Here is a 20,210-nt window from a genome sequence, read left to right as displayed (position 1 = left end):
TAAGGTTGAGTAGGAGTCCACCAAACTAAAGGGTCACAGGTGAGAGGGCATTGCAAACAGGATGACATGAAAGAATGTGCGTTGTTTAAGAAGAGGAAAGCATTTTGGTGAGGTGAGGTTGGAGTGCCTGATGTAAGGTTTGAAATGGTAAGAGCTGAGCCTATTATAACAGCCTGGGACAAGATCAGATGCAACGTCTTAGAGGCAAAGGGGAATCTTGAAAGATGTTAAGCTGGGGAGCACTATATCAGATTTTTAAAAAAGATTGTATGTATTTATATACTTATGTATTTATTTATTTGGGGGGGGGAGGGCCAGAAGGAGATGGAGAGACAGAATCCCAAGCAGACTCCCTGCTGAGCACGGAGCCCAACAAGGGGCTCCATCTCACGAACCTGAGATCATGACCTGAGCTGAAATCAAGAGTCGGATGCTTAACCAATTGAGCCACCCAGGTGTCCCCCACTCCTTTTTTTAAGAGATGAGGGGAAGAGAAGAAGGAGAGGGAGAGAGAGAATCTTAAGCAGGCTCCATGCCCAGTGCAGAGCCCAATGCAGGGCTCGATCTCACAACCTGAGATCATGACCTGAGCCGAAATCAAGAGTCAGATGCTTAATTGACTGAGCCACCCTGGTGCTCCTATATCAGATTTTTAATTCAGAAAGTTCCTTCTGGCTCAACATGGAGAAAAATCCATGGGGAAGTGAGGGCAAGACAGGAAGCAGGGAGATTAGGAGGCTGTTGCTATCATGTGGGTGAGGAGAAATGAGAATGTGGATGGAGGGGGAAGGGAAGTGTTCCAAACTCACGTACCTACAGGGGTCAGGTACCAGATGAGTGACATGAGGTAGTGTAAGAAAAATCAAGTTTCTCTCTTGGTCTTTCATTTCCCACTTTTTCTAGAGACTTGGGTAAAGCATAGAGATTAAGTGTGACATAAGGGCCAGATTGCCTGGGTTCAGATTTTGACCTCATCTCTTACTAGATGTGTGACTTTGGGCAAATAATGTAATCTCTCTGTGCCCCAATTTTCTCATCTACAAAATAGGCATAAAACTGTTGTGAAGATTCATTTGAATTTATATGCAAATATATACATTTATGTATATATATATGTGAATTTATATATATATATATATATAGTATGTTTATAATAGAAGCTAGAATAGTGCCTGATACATAAAAGTCTTCTTAAGCATTAACTATTGTACTATCATCATCATGATCATTATCATCCTTATTCTGAGGAAAACAGTAGGGCAAATGAGACAATAAATGGCCATGCACTTGGCCAATTGGGAGCAATGACTGGGGGTAATAGGGGCTGGTGGGGACTGGGGAAGACTAGCCAGCACATGTCCTACCTAAGAGGAGCAGCTCCAGTTGAATGTTGTACAGGCTTGTGGGTCCACTCTTGTCACAGCGTTGTTGTTGTTGTTCTAATCAAAATTTTTATGTAAAATCTCTCAAATCTTAAAATATCATTCCCACTGGGGCGCCTGGGTGGCTCAGTCGTTGAGTATCTGCCTTCAGCTCAGGTCATGATCTCAGGGTCCTGGGATTGAGCCCCACATCGGGCTCCTTGCTCTGCGGGAGGCCTGCTTCTCCCCCTCCCACTCCCTCTGCTTGTGTTCCCTCTCTCGCTGTCTCTCTCTCTGTCAAATAAATAAATAAAATCTTAAAAAAAAAAAGTATCATTCCCACCTTTTTTTTTTTTTTTTTTAAACAAAGCCTTGTGTATGAAACTAAACATAAGTGTCAGGATCTAGCCTACGTGCCCCAGTTTTCTAAGATGAAGTAATGGAAGTGAAGAGAGAAGGTTCAAAAGAGTTTTAGGAGATAGGACTGATGGGAGCAGTCAGCTGGTTAGATGTGAGAGGGAGACAGCCATTGGGGACGGGTCTGCGGTGTCTCGGGTGCTTGGAGAGATGGCACCGTTCACCCCTCTGCTCATCACAGCTTCCTTCCCCCTCTGCTCCCTCCTTCCTTCCGCATTCTCGAGCCTGTTCTTGAAGCTGGGGACACTTCTTAACTTGCAGGGCTTTCGGGGTTAAAAAACACACAGCATGATGCGACACTAATAACAGACACCTTTGAAAAGAAAACCAGATCCTGTTACTCCTATACCGAAAGCCTTCCAGAGACTTCCTGTTGCACTCGGAATCACTGTGAAGTCCTTACCTTACCCTACAAAGGCGAGGCCCGGACTCCTGCCTCCCTCCCCAGCTTCATATCCTCAGATCTCAGCCTAAATGTCAGCGCTGAGAGAGGCGTGTCTTGACCACTCTGGCTAAACTAGCCCCATTCCCACCACCAGTCTCTCTCTGGCCCACGTCTTGTCTTACGATCTTCTGATCACATATTACCTGCCACCGCCCTGCTATTTGTAGCTTTCTTGTTTGTGGTCTGCTTCTTCCTTCTACAATGTAAGCTTGGGGAGGGCAGGAACTGTAATTCTCGGTTCCAGGCACTTAGTAGCTGATCAGGAGACACGTGTTGAAATGAAAGAAGGTTCAATATATCCATAAGAGTCACACGTCTACGGATGGTTGATCTTAGTTCCTCTCTTTCTGAGATAATCTGTTCAGCAAACAGCTTTTCAGGGCTTGGAGCCTTTCATGGTTGCCTGTTAACAAGGGTGGGATTTTTTTCTCATTGGTAGTCATTGCTCGGAGTCCTGACCACTTACTGGATTTTTGCCCTTTTGCCCATTTTTGGTTTTGATGATTAGGGTCTCAATCAGGCTTTCTGTCTACCTTCGCCTCTCGTTCAACCTCCTCGAATCTATACCACACCCCGTCCTTTTCAGCTCAGCCCAGTTGCGATGGGCATTCTAGGTAGTGAGAAAGCACTGGCTAAGAAGGCAGGCCTCAGCTTGGGTGCAACTGAGGGGACACAGGAGATGTGGCAGGAGGAGGTCCCAGGCACCAGAGGCAATAATTTTGCACTGGCCATCCTCTTTTATGTCCCTTTCTTTTTCTCCCTTCTACCTACTCTTTCTGCATAAATCCCTTCTTTTCCTCTCTCCTTCTATTATACCTGCTCAGGCCAGAAAATTTTGAGAATAATTTTTTTTACATGACTTACGGAATCTAGCTACGATTATTGTTATTTTTTTAAAGATGTATTTATTTGAGAGAGAGAGAGAGCATGAGAGAGAGCGAGCACTAGCAGGGGGTAAGGGCAAAGGGAGAGGGAGAAGCAGACTCCCCGGTGAGCAGGGAACCCCATGTGGGGCTTGATCCCAGGACCTTGGGATCATGACCTGAGCCGAAGGCAAATGCTTAATGGACTGAGCCACCCAGGCACCCCCTAGTTATAATTCTGTCTGCGGAAGTCTATAGGCTCGTACTAAAACACCATGAAAAACTGTGCATATGTGTGTGTATAAATTTTCTTCTGGGGAGAGGACCGATACCTTTTAACGGATTTTCTGAAGAACCTGTGTCCCACAAATTGTGAACCACTGAAAAAGCTTGTTCCAGACCGGGGGTTCGGGGGTGGGAGTGGGGGGTGGTGTCACAGAATGATAGAACTTCCATATATAAAATACTAGGAAAAGACAAATCCCTAGAGACAGGAAGTAGATTTACCATTGCCTGGGGTCAGGGGGTGGCAAAGGAGAGGGACTGCCAATAGATACGAGGTTTTCATTTGGCTTGATTGAAATGTCCTAAAATTAGATTGTGGTGAGAGTTACACAACTGTGCAAATTGACTAACAGTCATTGAATTGTACCCTTAAAAAGAGTGAATTTTATGGTATGCAAATTATACTTCCATAAAGTTGTTTTAAAAAGTCAATACCGAATTGCAAAAACTTAGTATGAAAAAGACATGAAATACCTCATTAATAATTTTGTATTGATTACATGTTGAAATGACAATATTTTATATGAGTTGGGCTGAATAAAATATATTATTAAAATTTTAAAGAGAGCAATTGATCACCATGAGCTGTCTCTCACAGAGAAATTGCTCAGAATAATCCCAAGTTATAGAGTATATTTCCAATCTTCACTGGGGCAAAGGAAAAGGGACCGAAGAAATTGAGCAGCGCTAGGGGACCCCTGTGTCTCCTTTAACTGAGCGGGGGTGGAGGTCAAACAGGAGGGGTTCTTGATGTCTGGCTTCGAGGCAAAGAGCAAGGCGGATTGGTCAGCTCTCAGGTGGGACTTACTGATATGGAGAGGTTCTTCCTCAGGCTTGGTTGAAGATGATTCATTGTCCTCAATGTCCTTGCTGCCTGTCCCCTGGGTGATCACACTCGGGGGCTCATCTGAGCCGGGGTTCATGGAGACCATGCTGCTCTGGGGGGATGATCCTCCGCTGGTCCGAGACAGACTGAGTGTGGAGCCTCGCCGGCTTGGTTTGCGGCTGGTGACGCGGAGTACAGGAATTTTGAATTTCTTGGTCTGAAGGAAAGAGAGAAGAAAGAGGAATCTCAGAAAGAAGGGAGGGAGGACAGAATGATGGAAGGAAGGAGAGAAGGAGGAATGAGGGTGAATAGAAGGGAAAGAGAGAGGAAGGGAGAGAGAAGAAAAAAGGGAGGAGGGAAGAAAGGAGGGAAGGAAGGAGAGAAGGAGGAATGAGAGTGAATAGAAGGGAAAGAGAGAGGAAGGGAGAGAGAAGAAAAAAGGGAGGAGGGAAGAAAAGAGGGAAGGAAGGAAAGTAGGAAAGAAAAAAAAGTGAAAACCTGGCTCTGAATGTGAATTTCTTTTGGCCCTTCCCAAACACCATGACACATATCCTGGGTCTGGGGTGACCTTCTGTCACAAATCAAGATAATTTAAAGTGTGTATCATCTGAAGCAAACATGATAGGACTGATTCTATTCAGTGAGCACCATGGTTGCCCAAGTAGTCACCACAGGAGGCCAATCACATATGCCAGTGACGTTACCAGGGACCAGAGGAGTTTTGGACTTTTGTAATGATCATCAGAGTTGATTTTTTAAACTGGGGGGGGGATGGGTCTCATGTCTTTAGCTACCTCTTGGTTTGACCCCAAATTGCATGGATCAACCTCTTGTTCACCACGTTGACACCAGGCCCTCAAAGAATGAAGATTTGTGTTTACTGGGGGTCTTCTGAAGTGTACAAGATGGAGAAAATTCTAGACCTGACATTTAGGGAAGCAGATGTGTCTGATAGGATAGCATTCTTTGGGGGCAGGGAGAGGAGCCATGGTTGTGGTGGATGGAAGGGTCTAGATGACAAGGCCTAGAAGGTAGTAAGGGGTAGGGAGAGAAAGTCTTGTAAGGAGAATGTGGACTTTTGGGAGGAAAGGAGTCAGGATGGGTGTGTGTGTGTGTGTGTGTGTGTGTTGTGTGTGTGTGTGTGTATTCACACCACCCTCTTGCATGATTGATATCACTTCAGAATGTACTGTGCCAGGTCATGCCTTCATTTAACTCATGATCCAAGTCTTCTAGAGGGTTCTAATATGCCCAAGGTCACATAGCTAGCAAGTGGCAGAGCCAGGATTCCAGTCCAGGTCAGGCTAACACCAACACTAATTATTATGCCTTGCTTAAAAATACATTCAGCAATGCCCTTTTCAGGGGCATTGAAAATGCCCTTGATCCCATGCTGCTGATTCTTTTAAAATGCCAGGTTTACAGTGGGGCCGAGTAGGTCCTCAGCTGCTCCAGAGTGAGAGTTCAGTGGTGCCCTGGGCTGTGGTTTACACTCAGTTAACAGAAACGATTCTATCTGAGGACATTTAAAAGGAAAGCGCTTACAGAGCAGACTGAGGTCACCTTTCTTTTTTTTTAAAAGATTTTATTTATTCATTTATTTGAGAGAGTGAGAGAGAGAGCACATGAGAGGGGGAAGGTCAGAGGGAGAAGCAGACTCCCTGCCGAGCAGGGAGCCCGATGCGGGACTCGATCCAGGGACTCCAGGATCATGACCTGAGCCGAAGGCAGTCGCTTAACCAACTGAGCCACCCAGGCGCCCTGAGGTCACCTTTCAATCATAGTGTTTTGATACCCTTGGAAGGCAGATAGGGAGAGGAGGCAGTGCCAGAGGCCACACCAACATCTCATAAGTATCTAACAGGGTGGAGAGAATTGTCTCCAGCAGGATTCATTTCATGGAGTCCACTGCATGTGGCCAGAAGTAGGGGTTTTTTTTGTTTGTTTTAAAAATATTTTTATTTTTTATTTTATTTGCGCGCATGTGCGCGAGAGTGAGCACAAGCAGGGAGAGGGGCAGAGGGAGAGAGACAAGTAGACTCCCCACTGAGCTCAAGGTGGGGCTCGATCCCAGGACCCTCAGATCATGACCTGGGCCCAAGTCAGATGCTTAACCAACTGAGCCACCCAGGCGCTCCCAGAAGTATATGGAAGTCTCCTCATCTGGTCTCCTCTGGCACCATATGAATCCCCGACTCTGGAAACCATACTCTAGCTCCATGTCGCGTTTTGAAGGCTGAACACATTGTGTCCCAGGGACAGCCTAGAGTCTTGCAATGAGCACTGGACTCAGAGCCAGGGGACCTCAGGGGGCCCTTGAACAAGTCACTGTCTTGCCTCAGTTTCCTGATCTATAAGACAAAGAGGATGGACTGGGATGGTCTCAGAAGAGCTTTCTACATCCAGAGCTCCGTGTGGATCTTCCTTGGGCTAGGATTTCATTTTGTGCTCCTAAAGTTGCCATTAATTAAAATTCAATTAACAACCTCAGCCAGGAAATCCAAAATGAAGGGCTGACACTTCTGATTAATTGAGAGTGGCAGAAAAATAAAATGTGGGGGGATGATGTGACAGGCAGTTTTAGCTTCTCGCTTGCCCTTTATTGAACTGACTCGGTCTGAATTGACTTAAATCCCCAAATGCTGCTTCTCTAGTTTTTATATTTCACTCAGGAGCAGTGTTAACTAGCTGCTGTGTTCTACCTCGGTAGGGACTGCTTTGGGGCAACAAAGGAAAAGATTTCCCTGAGTGATTCCTTACATTTTCTTAGAAGCAGTGGCTTCCAACTGGTGGCCCATGGGGAGACGTGATTGACTGCCCAGAATTTTACGAATTGGGGAGATTTTTATGTAACAACTTAGGTTATTGGTCTCTCTTGAAAACGATAAGCCCTGGACTCCCATTCTCAAATGGCAAAATGGCTAGAGCTGGGCAGAAGTGCAGGCCATTTGCCACAGACCTCACCACTCCCTATTGCATTAGACCTAACCTGATTTTTTTTCATTTACTCCGTTTGCCGGGCTCTCACGAATGCTGTCTTGGCCCTGACAAGCTCTAAACGTACAGAAGGATATCAGTTGCTGTGCGGAGTTGATTGGAGCCTCTCTTTCAAAGTCCTCATTTTGTAGGTGCAGAAACTGAAGTCCAGGGAGAGAGAAAAGGACTTGTCCGAAGCCACACAGTGAACTGGGTCACAGTGGCTAAGCTAGGTCTCCTGACTCCTAATCGAGTGCTCCCCCATCATCAGAGTGGACCACCCTTCAGCTCTGAGTTTGACCTATAAGCTTCCTGGGGAATTCAATTTTTTGGAGAGTTCCAGTGTGGTTATTCACTGCCCCCTCTGTAGATTTTTGTTAGGAATATTCCTGGAGGACATTTTTTTTTAAGGTTTGTGGCTCCTAATGCTTTTTCTGTGCATCTCTGGAGACAGATGTACACAGTGTCTCCATAGCAACTTTCTGTGACAAAAACAAAAGCTTTTCCTTCTCAGATCTAGGCACATCCTGGTGAAAGAGCAAGGAAATAGTGAAACTCTTCATGAGGGCAATTGTAATTGTGACACCATGGAAAACATGCATTTGATGAGCTCAGTGTTTAATAAACAGCGTTTCGTGAACAGGCCCAGGATTCACTCTTGGCTCTGCCATGACCCAGCTGTGTGACCTCATGCAAATCACTTAACCTCTCTGAGCCCCAACTTCCTCCTCTCCCAACTGGTGATTAGAATAGTGCCTCCTGGGGTTTGTAAGAAGGCAGAGCCAGCTAATAGACCCCAAAGCACTTCTTTAGCATAGAACCTGGCCCATCACAATTATGTTAAAAAGTGGCTTCTAAAAATTATAAGCAATAATGCTTAGCATTTTAACATTTTTAGAGTGAGTTTGCATGTTGTTTCCTGAGGTTCTTTACTAGTGTCGTGAAGTAGGCAAGGCCAAGCATTATATGCACGTTGTGGGTAAAAGCACAGATGCAGGGCGCCTGGGTGGCTCAGTTGGTTAAGCGACTGCTTTCGGCTCAGGTCATGATCCCGGAGTCCCGGGATCAAGTCCCGCATCCGGGTCCCTGCTCAGCAGGGAGTCTGCTTCTCCCTCTGACCCTCCCCGCTCTCATGTGCTCTCTCTCAAATAAATAAATAAAGTCTTTAAAAAAAAAAAAAAAGAGGGCGCCTGGGTGGCTCAGTTGATTAAGCGACTGCCTTCGGCTCAGGTCATGATCCTGGAGTCCCAGGATCGAGTCCCGCATCGGGCTCCCTGCTCAGCGGGGAGTCTGCTTCTCCCTCTGACCCTCCCCCCTCTCATGTGCTCTCTCTCTCTCTCTCTCTCATTCTCTCTCTCAAATAAATAAATAAAATCTTTAAAAAAAAAAAAAGCACAGGTACAATAAACTGCCCTTTCAACTACCTTTGCCTATCTACACATGACCTCTTATCATTATTATTTTATGGTGCTTGTTTGTTGGGTAGATGAATTTGGGAAGTGTGGGGTTAGGAATAGTTTCAAGCGGAAAGAATAGACCTCTTGATGTTCTCTTAGTGGTGAGTGCGCATTCTAGTTTGTAGAAAACCCTATCTGTTGAATCGCCCCCTTCTTATTTTCTGGCTGAGTTAAAAAGAGAGAGTGAGCTCGAGAGAGAAATGACTGTTATTGATTAAAAACGTGGAGGGAGGTGAGTCCGTTTCCTTCTGGTGACATCTTATTGAGCAGCTCCTCAGCCACCCCTCCCCTTCCCCACGAAGTGGTGTCCAGCCAAATGTCATTTCTCCTATAATCCCCCAGATAACCATTTTAATTAAAATTTACAAAAACCATCCAACAGCATGCGGTTCTGACTTCTCCTCACTCAGAGAACCAACTAGAAAAAAAAATTCCCATCGGAGAAAAGACCAGCAGAAACGCCTCCGGCCCAAGTTGGGGCCAGTGGCCAGACTGCAGCGTCGGGTGCTGATAGTTACCTTCGGCGCTGTGACGAAGTGCTCCCACCTCTGTCCCATGGACTTGTCCTTATTGATTTTCTTTATTGTGCTCTTGCTTCCACCTGGGTCCCTGAGTGAGAAACAGCTTAATGAGTTTTCCGTTCCCGGAGCCTCGGTTTACTACAAGTTCTTTTAGGAAATGCAATAAATAGATGGATGGCGGCTGTTCTCTTTTGATGGTTTTTTCCCCACCCCCTGTGTGCATGAAGAAGTGAGCGGGACAGTTCTCCATAGCTAGGTCTTGTCAGTGAAAATTGAGGTTAGGAGAGACCACTGCTTACAAGGTGGGGGGGGAGGCAGGCGGAGTGTATTTGTATGCATTCTGCATCTATCTGCCTTTTAGACTTGGGTCCTCTCTTAGACTCCAGGGCAGTTACTCCCGGGAGTAAGCTGAAAGGCATGTTCATTTCTGAATCTCTGCCTGCTCTGGTTCCTACCAATCCCACCATGAGGGACGCTCCCCTGTAACACAGAAAGAGGATTACTTTGGGGGGGTGGGTACTGGGGAGAGCCTGTAGGGCAGGTTGCACAATGAAAATCACTGGTTTGGAGTATATGGAGCAAAAGTCTATACAATGCTACATGCAAGATGATTTCGTGCATTCTCACTGAATCATTTCAATAAAACCTTGTGATATTGCCATCCCATTTTACAGATGAGAAAACAAACTGGGCGGGGGGTGGGCTCAAATCACTCATCCAGGTACAGATTTATAGTGAAACTAATGACCCTCACTTGAATGGGGTCTTCTGGGGCCCTGTACCTAATTTTCTGTTGTAATTTTATATTCTTTTTCTTAAAGCACCTATCTCCCCCAGTTTAATTAAACTTTAGATACCCTAATTCCTGGATCCTCCCCTCATGGGTTTAGGAACTTTCTTGGTATGAGACTGAACCTCCAGCAGGTTTTGTTGGTGACATGCCTGTAATCCCTCACCTGAAACCCGTGGGACCAGATGTGTTGCCCTGTTGGCATTTTGGGAAGGATATATGATGCGTGTACCATACGTTAACATGATCCTTCCAGTGGGGTCAGGGGACAGCATCCTGTAACCAAACACATTGATATATATGAATATTTACACTAGGTGGGATAAGGACTGTAAACAGCTTCAGGTCAAATTATGCTACCAGATCAGTTTGGTTCATGTCAAGTTTTGCTGCCAAATGAGTTATGGAAAAACTGAGTTTTCAGAGCCCTTTGGATTTTGGACTTGGGGCTACAGGGCAGTGGATCTCTGTTGATAAGCAAGCGGGAAGACTCAGGTTGTGCTCTTTCAATTGATCCATCCATCCATCTATCCCTTTCTTTTTCTCCTTTTTCTCTGCAGAAAAGATTTTGGATGGCTGGGATCCTTAAAATCATTTGGCTGGCTGTCACTTAGCACAGAGCAGGGGCTTGAGGGAATGAGATGGCCAGACCAGACTCATGAGGGGAGGCATTGACAGGAGGCATTGACAGGGGTCTAGACTTATCAGGGGCTGCTGAGTGCTGGTGAGGGGGTGGGAGATGCTCAGATATAGGAGGTAAAAGGTGATCAAGCTCAAACTTGCCTAAGACTGGCTTCTCATGGCTCAGGGCTCTAGGTAGCAGAATCAGAGGCTTTGGCCAGCCCAGATGTGGAACGGGTGTGCACTCTTGGATGGCAGGACTTTGCTGAGCATCTACCAGCCCACACACAACACAAGCAGCTGCACACAGGGGCCAAGGTGCAAGTCGGGCTGGGGAGGGCGGGGTGAGAATGTGCCTCCCAGCTTTTTGTAAGACTTTATGTTTGATTACACAATAAAAAGCTCTCTGAATAATTAACAGTGAAGCTCATTTAACATTGGTTCTGCCTGCTTCTCCCCTGAGTAATCAAATTAGGGAATATTTAAAATCCAGCCAGAGGAAGGAACAGCAATACACCAGTCCCATAAACAATATTTAAACTAGCGGCGCTTTTGAAGTCTGATTTAAGGCTCACCAACTGGAAGCTTTAGTGGTTCTGCTTTGGAGCATTTCTTTCAAGACCACAGGGCTTTTCGGCTTCTTCCCTTTGCTCACACAGCTCCTGCTGTGCCTCTAGCCTCCTTCTTGAAGTTCAAAAGCAACCCCCTTCCCCTTTTAAAATTAAATCGGGCCCCAGCCAAGCTTTCAAAGGCTTAAATATTCAAGCCTGATCGGGAAGATAGAGGTTTTCTGTTAACACTGACTTCCTAGATGACCCGAAATCCATTGCGGACTTGAGGCAGCAGGTAAATGAGCTAAAAATACAGCAAGGCTCCCCGAGATCTTAAAAACGCCCTGCACCCTTGCTCATGCAAAGCCACTGAGAAAGAAAGGGCCTGGTTAGACAGAATCGGTCTCTGTGATGTTTCATTCTCGGGAGCAAATAAACCAAAAAGGAAGCTCAGATAGGGGTAGGAAAAGAAAGGAACCACCTGAGTTTCTTTGTTCACAGGGGGCTGAGTGCACCTTGTCCGAGATGGACACGGCAAGGGGACACTCCTCCCCAGGGCTTGGTGGGATAGTCGTTAGTGCTGTTTACCGAGTAGTCCTGGGTCTTTCGGGCTCCTTTTCTGTCAGGGGTAGCCCTGTGAGTTGCTTTGTTTAAAAATGCATGACTGATGGGGTGCCTGGGGTGGCTCAGTCGTTAAGCGTCTGCCTTCGTCTTGGGTCGTGATTCCGGGGTCCTGGGATCAAGCCCCGCATCGGGTTCCCTGCTCCATGGTAAGCCTGCTTCTCCCTCTCCCACTCCCCCCTACTTGTGCTCCCTCTCTCGCTGTGTCTCTCTCTCTGTCAAATAAATAAATAAAATCTTCAGAAAAAAACCTAAAATGCATGAGTAAAAATGACATGTGGCATTGAGGGTGGCACCTTAAAGGGCCAGCCCTCAAGGCAGGTTCCCTTCTCTGTGCTGTTGATGGTGGAAGCTTGCGTTGAGACAGAGCTCCTCTCAGCCTGGGTCCTTGAATGACTGTAATGAGCACAGCGCCATGTTGATGACCGGTAGGGTGAGCAGGAAATGAACTTGGGTTGTGTTAAGCTGCTGAGATTTTCGGGTTGTTCATTTTGGCAGCTTAGTTTACCTAATTGATGTCCCTGATGCACTGTTTGTGTGACTTCAGGCAAGTCTCTCTGAGCAGGAGAACCAGGAAAGTAGTGTATGTTGGTGGTGAACAGTGGGTTTAAAAATCAGGTGGACCCCGGGGCGCCTGGGTGGCTCAGTCGGTAATGCGTCTGCCTTCGGCTCAGGCCATGATCCCGGGGTCCTGGGATCGAGCCCCATATCAGGCTCCCTGCTCTGCGGGGAGTCTGCTTTTCCTTCTCCCTCTGCCACTCCCCCTGCTCACAAGCTCTCTCTCTCTCTGACAAATAAATAAATAAAATCTTAAAAAAAAAAAAAAAAAGAATCAGGTGGACTGGATGTTCGAGGCCTGTGCCCATCCTGCTATTTCCTGGGTGTGTGTCTGTGTAAGTTACTTTGCCTCTCGGAGCCTCAGTGTTCTCATCTGTAAAATGGAGGGAATAATATTAGCTACGTCAGAAGCTTGGTGTGAGGATGGGGCGGGGCTTGTTAAGGGTTTGGCGGGATGCTTCGTACAGAGAACTGAACACAATTGAACTATTAACAACGTGCTTTTTTTGACAGCTTAGGGTGGCTTGGAGAAGGGGCTGATGGAACAAGGCAGTAGGACAGATCCATGGGGGAGAAGTGGCTATGATTTTCAGACCATAATTTTACCCCTGCTGAAGCTTTTGCGGGCGGGGGGGGGTCCTGGTTGCTAGAAATCAAGGGATGAAAGTGTTGAGCACCATCGCATCTCATTTAACTGTACCTGCCAAGCACATTTTGTTCCTGGCAAGTCACTTGAAATGTCTCTCCACAGTAGCAATCAGAGTTGTTTTCTCCAATACCTCCCTCTCTCTCTTTGCGAACCCTCATTTGGGGTTAAACACCTGCTTCTCAGAGTGGAAAGTCTGTTGGCTGGTTTAGAATGCATTCCTGTGTCCATGACCGAGTTTGGAGGACAGAGGCAGCCGCTGATGGTGCATTAGGGAGGGGACAGAGACCAGAGCTCCCAGGATCTCCCAGGGCGGGTGCCTCCCTCGTGACAGGTGCTCCGATCATCCTGCCACGGTCCCCTACTCCTGCAGAGATGTCCTCTTGAGTAAAGCAGTGGAGGCACGATGCAATTAAATCAGTGCAGAGAGGAGAGCAGGCGGAATCAGAGATTTCACTCAAATGTCACCTCCTGAGTGAGTCTTTCCCGGACGACCCAATTTAAAAGTCACCCCCCACCTGCCAGTGTCGCATCACCCCATCAATTTCTTCATGACGCTCGATGCTACCTCAAAGCATTTTGTTGATTGCATATTTATTATCTGCTGCTCTCCCCACGTCCCCTAGAACAGAAGCTCCAGAGAATAGGGATGTTGTCTGTCCCTTCACTGCTCTATCCCCAGTAGTGCCTGAAAAAAGCAGGTTTGAGGGAAATGAGCATTTCCGAGGTGGGGGGCACATGTGACGGAGAAAAAAAAACCTTCAATATAATAGTTGCTATTTTGCGTGTTGTTCAGAATGATGCTGCATTTTTCCCCCCACAGGATTGGCAATCTGGCAAATTAAAGTTCTTACAGGAATTGGTTAAATATGGTGAGAAATTCCGCAGTCATTGAAAGAGGTTTCAAAATGGAGACTTGGTTCCCATATATTAAGTTAAATACCAAAGCCCTAAGTGCAGAGTGGCCTTTTTTTGTTGCTTTTTACAAGAAAATTGTATATGCACATATTGTATTATCTTGGTAAGTTGCAGTCCCTTTTGTATCCTGAGGTCGCCTGGCAAATAGTACTTTGTGATGAGTTATTCTTTTCATTTTTGGACACCACATGGTACCCTAAATTAATTGAAGACCTCTGGGCTTTCGCTGGGGACAGAGGAAACCATCATTTAGTGGTTAAGCACATACGCTTTGCAGCTGGGCTACCTGAATTCCAATCCTGACTTAGCTTTTACAAGCTATGCAATTTTGAGCGAGTTACTTAAGTTTTCTGTGCCTCAGGTTCCTCTTCTGTTAGAATGAGGCTCAACTGAAGTAATATACTCAGAGCAGTGCTTGACATGGGAAGCATTCACAGGCCAGCTATTTTCATCCTAATACAGTAGTTAGATTTAGGTGTCTGTGTCTTATGTGGAATGTTGGAGTGTGGTTGCCTTTTAGCCATACATGTTTTTCTAAAGGAATAGCAGGTTCTTTGTGCCTGGACAGCCCGGCCCTGGGGTGTCTGGACTCCCTTAATGAAAGCCAGGATTATACCCACCTGGACTCCCCAATTAAGAGTGGGTGCGGTGATGTCTCTCTGGGACAGCCCTAGGCAATAGGACATAGATGATTGTGCTGCCCAGGGGACAACTCCTCACACCTTTGCCCCGTGGTGTATGCTGTTCCTTGCCTGGAAGGTAAATCAGGAGCTCCTTACTCTCCTGCCTAGCCAGGGGTCTGCCCGGTTCTTTCCCATGGGAACTAGGGAAGGTGACGGCAGGGCTGGGGGTAAGTGGAATTGGGGTGGAGAGGTGCTTGCTTACACCTCATCTTGTCTGCTTCTCTTGTCATTCATTTCTAGTCATTCCTTGGAAAGTTAATCTCTAAAAAAAACCCCAATACCAATATAAGTTCATAACCCCTTATCCAATTCTAAAATCCAAAGGGTATTGAAAAACCAGAAAAAGTTTAATAACTGATTTGGCAGCAAAACATGACCTGAACTGATGGGAGGCTACCAATGACTTTTATTTATCTTTTTTATGCGCTTAGTGTAAATATTCATTTTTTTTCCCTGCGGAAATACTGTGTTGGATGATAGTCTGCTGCCCCAGTCCCCTCTGGGGGTGTGATGTTTTCTATGGCGTATGCTCCATATTTCCTTTTTAAAATGCCAAGAAAGAAAGAAAGAAAGAAAGAAAAAAGCAATTCTGAAACTCAGGTGGCCCCAAAGTTTCGGATAAAGACTTAGGTACCTTTATATAGAAAATAAGTCTTACTTTGCTGAAACAGAGGTTTGCATCTCTCAGAGAAGGGCAATTAGCATACTTGTTATTGAAAGCTCAGTTTCTGCTCTCTCGTGGACCCAATCATCTTGTCCATTGAAATAAATTCTCCTTGCTAGCCATGGGATTAATAAGAATGCTGGGAAATGATAATGTGTTTGGATTGCCATGTGGTGAATTTGAGAAGGCCTTTTATCCACCCCAAATAAAGCACAGACTCAGATGAAACTCATAATGACATCCTAAAATCTGTCATCTGCCCATTCACCCAGCCATCCACCAGTACTAGCTAAATATGGGATCTTCCTGCAATTAACAAAGATCACCTTCTGCATGTGGCACACTAGCCGTCAGTTAGTAAAATTTGGCTGCCTGTAGAAAGCCCGTGCTGAGATATTGAACCACCCCACCTTCTTGCTATAAAATCCATAAGGGGGCGGGGTTGGATCTGCAGCCATCATCATGCCTAATAGAAGAGAAACCTCTGGGATCTACAGGCCCCCGATGATGGATGTTTCCTTTTGGAAAATGCATGGTGGGTGTTGGGGCTCAGGGTTTGTGTTTCAGATGCTTGAATAGCAAGAGATGCTGGCTTCTTGATGGTGGAAACTCAGAAAAGCAAAACTGGAAGTTTGGTATTTCTCTGTCAGGGTCATTCCCTGGATTGCTTACCTTTGCAACCAGATTTTGGTTGACCTTGCTTAGCTTTTTTCCTGTCTGTATGTTTGTTCTTTCTCCCAGTGAATATGGATCTCATCTGTTGGTAAAACTCTGCTCAGAATTTTCTTTCTTTCCTTGCCTTAAGTCTCAATGGTATTGATAATCAAAGAGCCAACTGCTCTTTGAAATGGGGATTTTAATCTTAAATAGCTATCGTTCAGTGAGCCCTCACAGTGCTCTCAGTCACTGGGCTAAATGCTCTATGTTCTTTATCTTCTTGATGCTTACAATAACTCTTCTGAGGCAGGAGCCCATTTGATAGATGAAGAAACAGAGGCCCAGAGATGTTAAGTGACCAAGGTCACATAGCTATCAAGTGGCTGAGCCTGGACTCATCCAGGTCCATCTGATGCTAGAGCCCTTGCTCTTACTCACTCTCAATGCCTCTGGGCTTTAAAAAATGCATTTGAAGATTTAGAGACATTTGAATTATGATATCAGAATGAAACATCATAAACAGGGATTAGGCATTAAAGACAAGACATCCTTCTCCTTTCTTGCTAAATAAAAAGATGTTTTCCGGCACTTTCTAGGAAACCTAAGCCGCTGCCTAACCCCCACCCTCAGATTTATATATTTAAAAAAAAAATCAATCCCCCAGAATGGTGTGCTGGAATTGGCTTATGCTGGCTCACAAGAACTGAACGTGTGCATCTGTCCCCAGCCCCAGGTTCATGTTGGTAAGCCTGAAATCAGCCATGGCTGGATTATGTCCACCATGGAAATTGGCATTGTTATATGTCATGGCTTTTCCTTCTTGGAGAACTGTTCTGTTTATTAAACATTTATTAAACATCTACCAGCATACCACCAAACTAAAATCACCATCAGGAGCACATGGTTCACTAGAAAAAATAAGCCCCAGCAAATACTCTTGACTTCCCATGGGAATCTTTCTGGATGCATTTTTCTGTCAGGCTGAGGTTCCGGTTCATGTTCTGCTCTGAGGAGCTGGATATCCGTGGGTCCCTGATGGAATTCTGCCTGGCAAGTCATAGGTAGAACCCCCGCTACTCCCAATGTGACCACGTGTCTTTTTTTTTTCACCACAGGTAACAATTTTTGGTCACATTCTGGGCACATTTCTAAAACCAACCTAAAGAAATAAAGATGCTTCTTTTTATCTTCTCAATCCAAATCCTACATTATATGCTTGCCTCAGTTTGGGAGAATGGATGCCGGATGTTGGAGGCAAAGTGTTGCTGCTGGGAGCTCAGGGAGATGAAATGCTATTAGAAGTCCACTGGCTGAGGGACTTTTTTCTTAGAATCTAAGCAATCAACTGTGAAAAAAATTAGATGTTGCCCTGACCTAAAAATTCCATTTCTCAGAATCTGGCCAACAGAGATATTTTCAACTGGGTACAAAATGTATGTACAAGGATGTTCTGTGCAGACTACTTGAAATGGCAAACACTTGGGAACAACCTTAGTGTCCCCCAGTAGAGAAATGGTTATCTAAATTATGGTCCAGGGGCGCCTGTGGCTCAATTGGTTAAGCGACTGCCTTCAGCTCAGGTCATGATCTCGGGGTCCTGGGATGGAGCCCCACATCGGGCTCCGTGCTTGGCGGGAAGCCTGCTTCTCCCTCTCCCACTCCCCCAGCTTGTGTTAACCCTCTTGCTGTCTCTGTCAATTAAATAAATAAAATCTTTAAAAAATAAATAAATAAATAAAATTAAAAATAAATTATGGTCCACCCCTACCATAGACCATGGATAACCATTTCTTTCTGAGGGAATGTATTCTGTTAAAGGATGGTGGAAACTGTCAAAAGAATGTAGAAACTTCGTATGTACCATCATGGAAAGATGTCCGTAAGATATTTTATCTTATTTTTAAAGATTTATTTATTTATTTGAGAGAGAGAGAGAGAGAGAGAGAATGGGAGGAGGGACAGAGGGAGAGAGAGAATCTTAAGCAGACTCCCTGTTGAGTGTGGAGCCCTTTGTGGGGCTCAGTCTCACAACCCTGAGATCATGACCTGAACCAAAATCAAGAGTCAGACGTTTAACTGACTGAGCTACCCAGGTGCCCCCATAAGATATTTTTAAAGGGGGGAAAGTAGAAAAATGTACAGAACAATATTCAGAATATGATCCCAATTCTGTTAAAAAAAAAAAAAAAGCGGGGGGAGTATATCTATATATATTCATAAGGGGAAGGCATTAGGTCTGGAAGGAGGAAGGTCATACCTCAGACCTTTAAAAGGGGCTTCCTCTAAGAAGAATTAAGTAATGTATGGGAAACGTCTTAAGGCTGTGGTTTTCAAACAAATTCTGTGAACCACAGAGATATTTTGGAAATAACTGGGGTGCCTTGCCTTGGTGGGGATGGGAGAGAGTTGGAGGTGCCCCAGGTTCTCCAGGCCTCCCAACTTCCTGCTTTGTGTAGAAGCTACATTTTAACAAATTTGTTTTACATTATTGGGGTTTACATTAAAAAAAAAAAAAAGGATTTCTGCTGCTTAGAAAAAAAATAAAGGTTATAAACCAGAGCATTAAGGGAAACTACAATTTTCAGTTCATCCCAACCCAAAACATGAAATCAGTTGGAGTTACTAGTCTGTCAGTAGATGCAGGATTTATATTTCTGGTTGCATTTGATGTTAGTTTATCTGGGCTCTGGTGCAAGGGATGAATTAGAGCAGGGGGTAGGGTGGGGGTTTGGGAGGTGGGTGGTAAACACCGTCAGAAAGAAGGAATTAATTAAGATTCAGGAAGAGAAGGAAGACTGAATTCACCTGGGGGGTGGGTGGGGCTGTGAGAAAGAGGCCCTATCAGTTTACTGCGGAGGGAGTTGGGTGGGAGGGAGTTGGGCGGTTTCCCACTTACGGGAGAAGGGGAACTATTTTACTTCATTCAGCGTGGGATTTTCACAGAGCAACTCCCAATTCCTCAGGTCAGGGTCCCTTCCCCTTTAGCACCATTCTTGGGGGCAGCATGACTCTCCATAAAGAACCAAGGCCTTGAGGTGCCTGGGTGGCTCAGTTGTTAAGCGTCTGCCTTCAGCTCTGGTCATGATCTCAGGGTCCTGGGATCGAGCCCCACATGGGGCTCCCTGCTCAGCGGGAAGCCTGCTTCTCCCTCTCCCACTCCCCCTGCTTGTGTTCCCTCTCTTGCTGCCTCTCTCTGTCAAATAAATAAATAAAATCTTTAAAAAAAAAAAAAACCAAGGCCTTCTATGCCTGCGTGTTCTTCATTCCGCCTATGTGTGGGCAATGCAGTTCCTGCAACAGTGGCCTCAGGGCTTTTGCATGAACCCTCCCCTCTGGTGAGGACACACCTAACACTTTTCTTGGCCTAGACAACATGCACTAGAGCTTGGCCCGGCTGCTCCAGGGACCTGAGCACTGAGTCCTCTCTTGGGTACAAGTGGAGAAATAGCCACCAGTATATGTTCAAACAAACAAATAAACCTTGGGGAAAAGAAGAAAAGCAAGAACAAAATGAAAGAGAAGAGGACAAGGAAGTGGGAGGAGGAAAAGGAAGAGGAGCAAATAAAGAATAGTGTTGGGGAGACGTGGTCCAAGAAGGGAGCTGGGGAGAAACCTCGCTGGGTATCCAGCGGCGTGCTGGTCTACCTGGCCAGTCCCTGTGGTGTCAATACTCCCATCATGGCTGGTTGATTTGGACGTCAGTGGATGTGGAGCTGGGGAGAGTTGCTGGGAGGAGATGCACACCGTTGGCTCTCATGAGCCTCTATGACCTGTATGCCCTGGCTCTGAGCTCCCCCCTGTCTGGATCCCACAGAGCACATCAGGGAACTCCTAAAGCAACCCACCCACCAAAAACAGCAAAAGGAGGGGAAGAACAGATAAGAGGCCCTCCCCTATGGCAGAGTGTGCTGCTAGTTACAGCAGGTTGAAGGGCTCAGACCTACTTTGGATTCCAGCAGGTGATCACAGGCTTCATGGTGTGGTGGGTGTGGTCGATAGTCAGGGCCTCCAAAAGCCAGTGGAGGGCACAGAGCTGGCGGAAGAGGGGCTCCCTGCAAAGACAGAGGCGGGAGGGGGGAGCACAGTGGGATCCTGTTGGAACTACATCCTTCACAATAATAGCCACGGAGATAGTTGTGCTGGCTTGCAGTTAGAGAGCTGTTGCCATGCTCCAGGCATGGTATTTCCTATTCCTCATCTCTTCGAGTCTTTGCAATGTACCCATGAGGTATTCATGGGCCTATGTTACCCATGAGGAATCTGAGGCTCAGGGGAGTGAAGGAACGTGGGCCAGGTTGCTGACCTAGCAGGTGGCAGAGCCATGATTTGATGCAAGACCACTCTATGCTG

The 20,210-nt window shown here is 46.0% G+C and overlaps 1 protein-coding gene across 1 annotated transcript in view; it reads right to left on the bottom strand.

Annotated features, from left to right (window-relative positions):
- CCDC60 (coiled-coil domain containing 60) overlaps positions 1-20,210 on the bottom strand; it is a 157,346-nt gene that overhangs the window by 16,350 nt on the left and 120,786 nt on the right. The window contains exons 5-7 of the mRNA XM_035016716.1: positions 19,805-19,912; positions 9,149-9,239; positions 4,180-4,414 (exon numbers count right to left, since the gene is read on the bottom strand). Of these exons, the coding sequence (XP_034872607.1) occupies positions 4,180-4,414; positions 9,149-9,239; positions 19,805-19,912 (434 nt within the window). The remainder of the gene's footprint in view (positions 1-4,179; positions 4,415-9,148; positions 9,240-19,804; positions 19,913-20,210) is intronic.

The sequence above is a fragment of the Mirounga leonina genome, unplaced genomic scaffold (assembly GCF_011800145.1).
Source record: "Mirounga leonina isolate KUSES-001 unplaced genomic scaffold, KU_Mleo_1.0 Mir_171, whole genome shotgun sequence".
Taxonomy (NCBI): Eukaryota; Metazoa; Chordata; class Mammalia; order Carnivora; family Phocidae; genus Mirounga; species Mirounga leonina.
The sequence above is the reverse complement of the archived record's forward strand: the minus strand, read 5'-3'. Positions and strand labels throughout refer to the sequence as shown.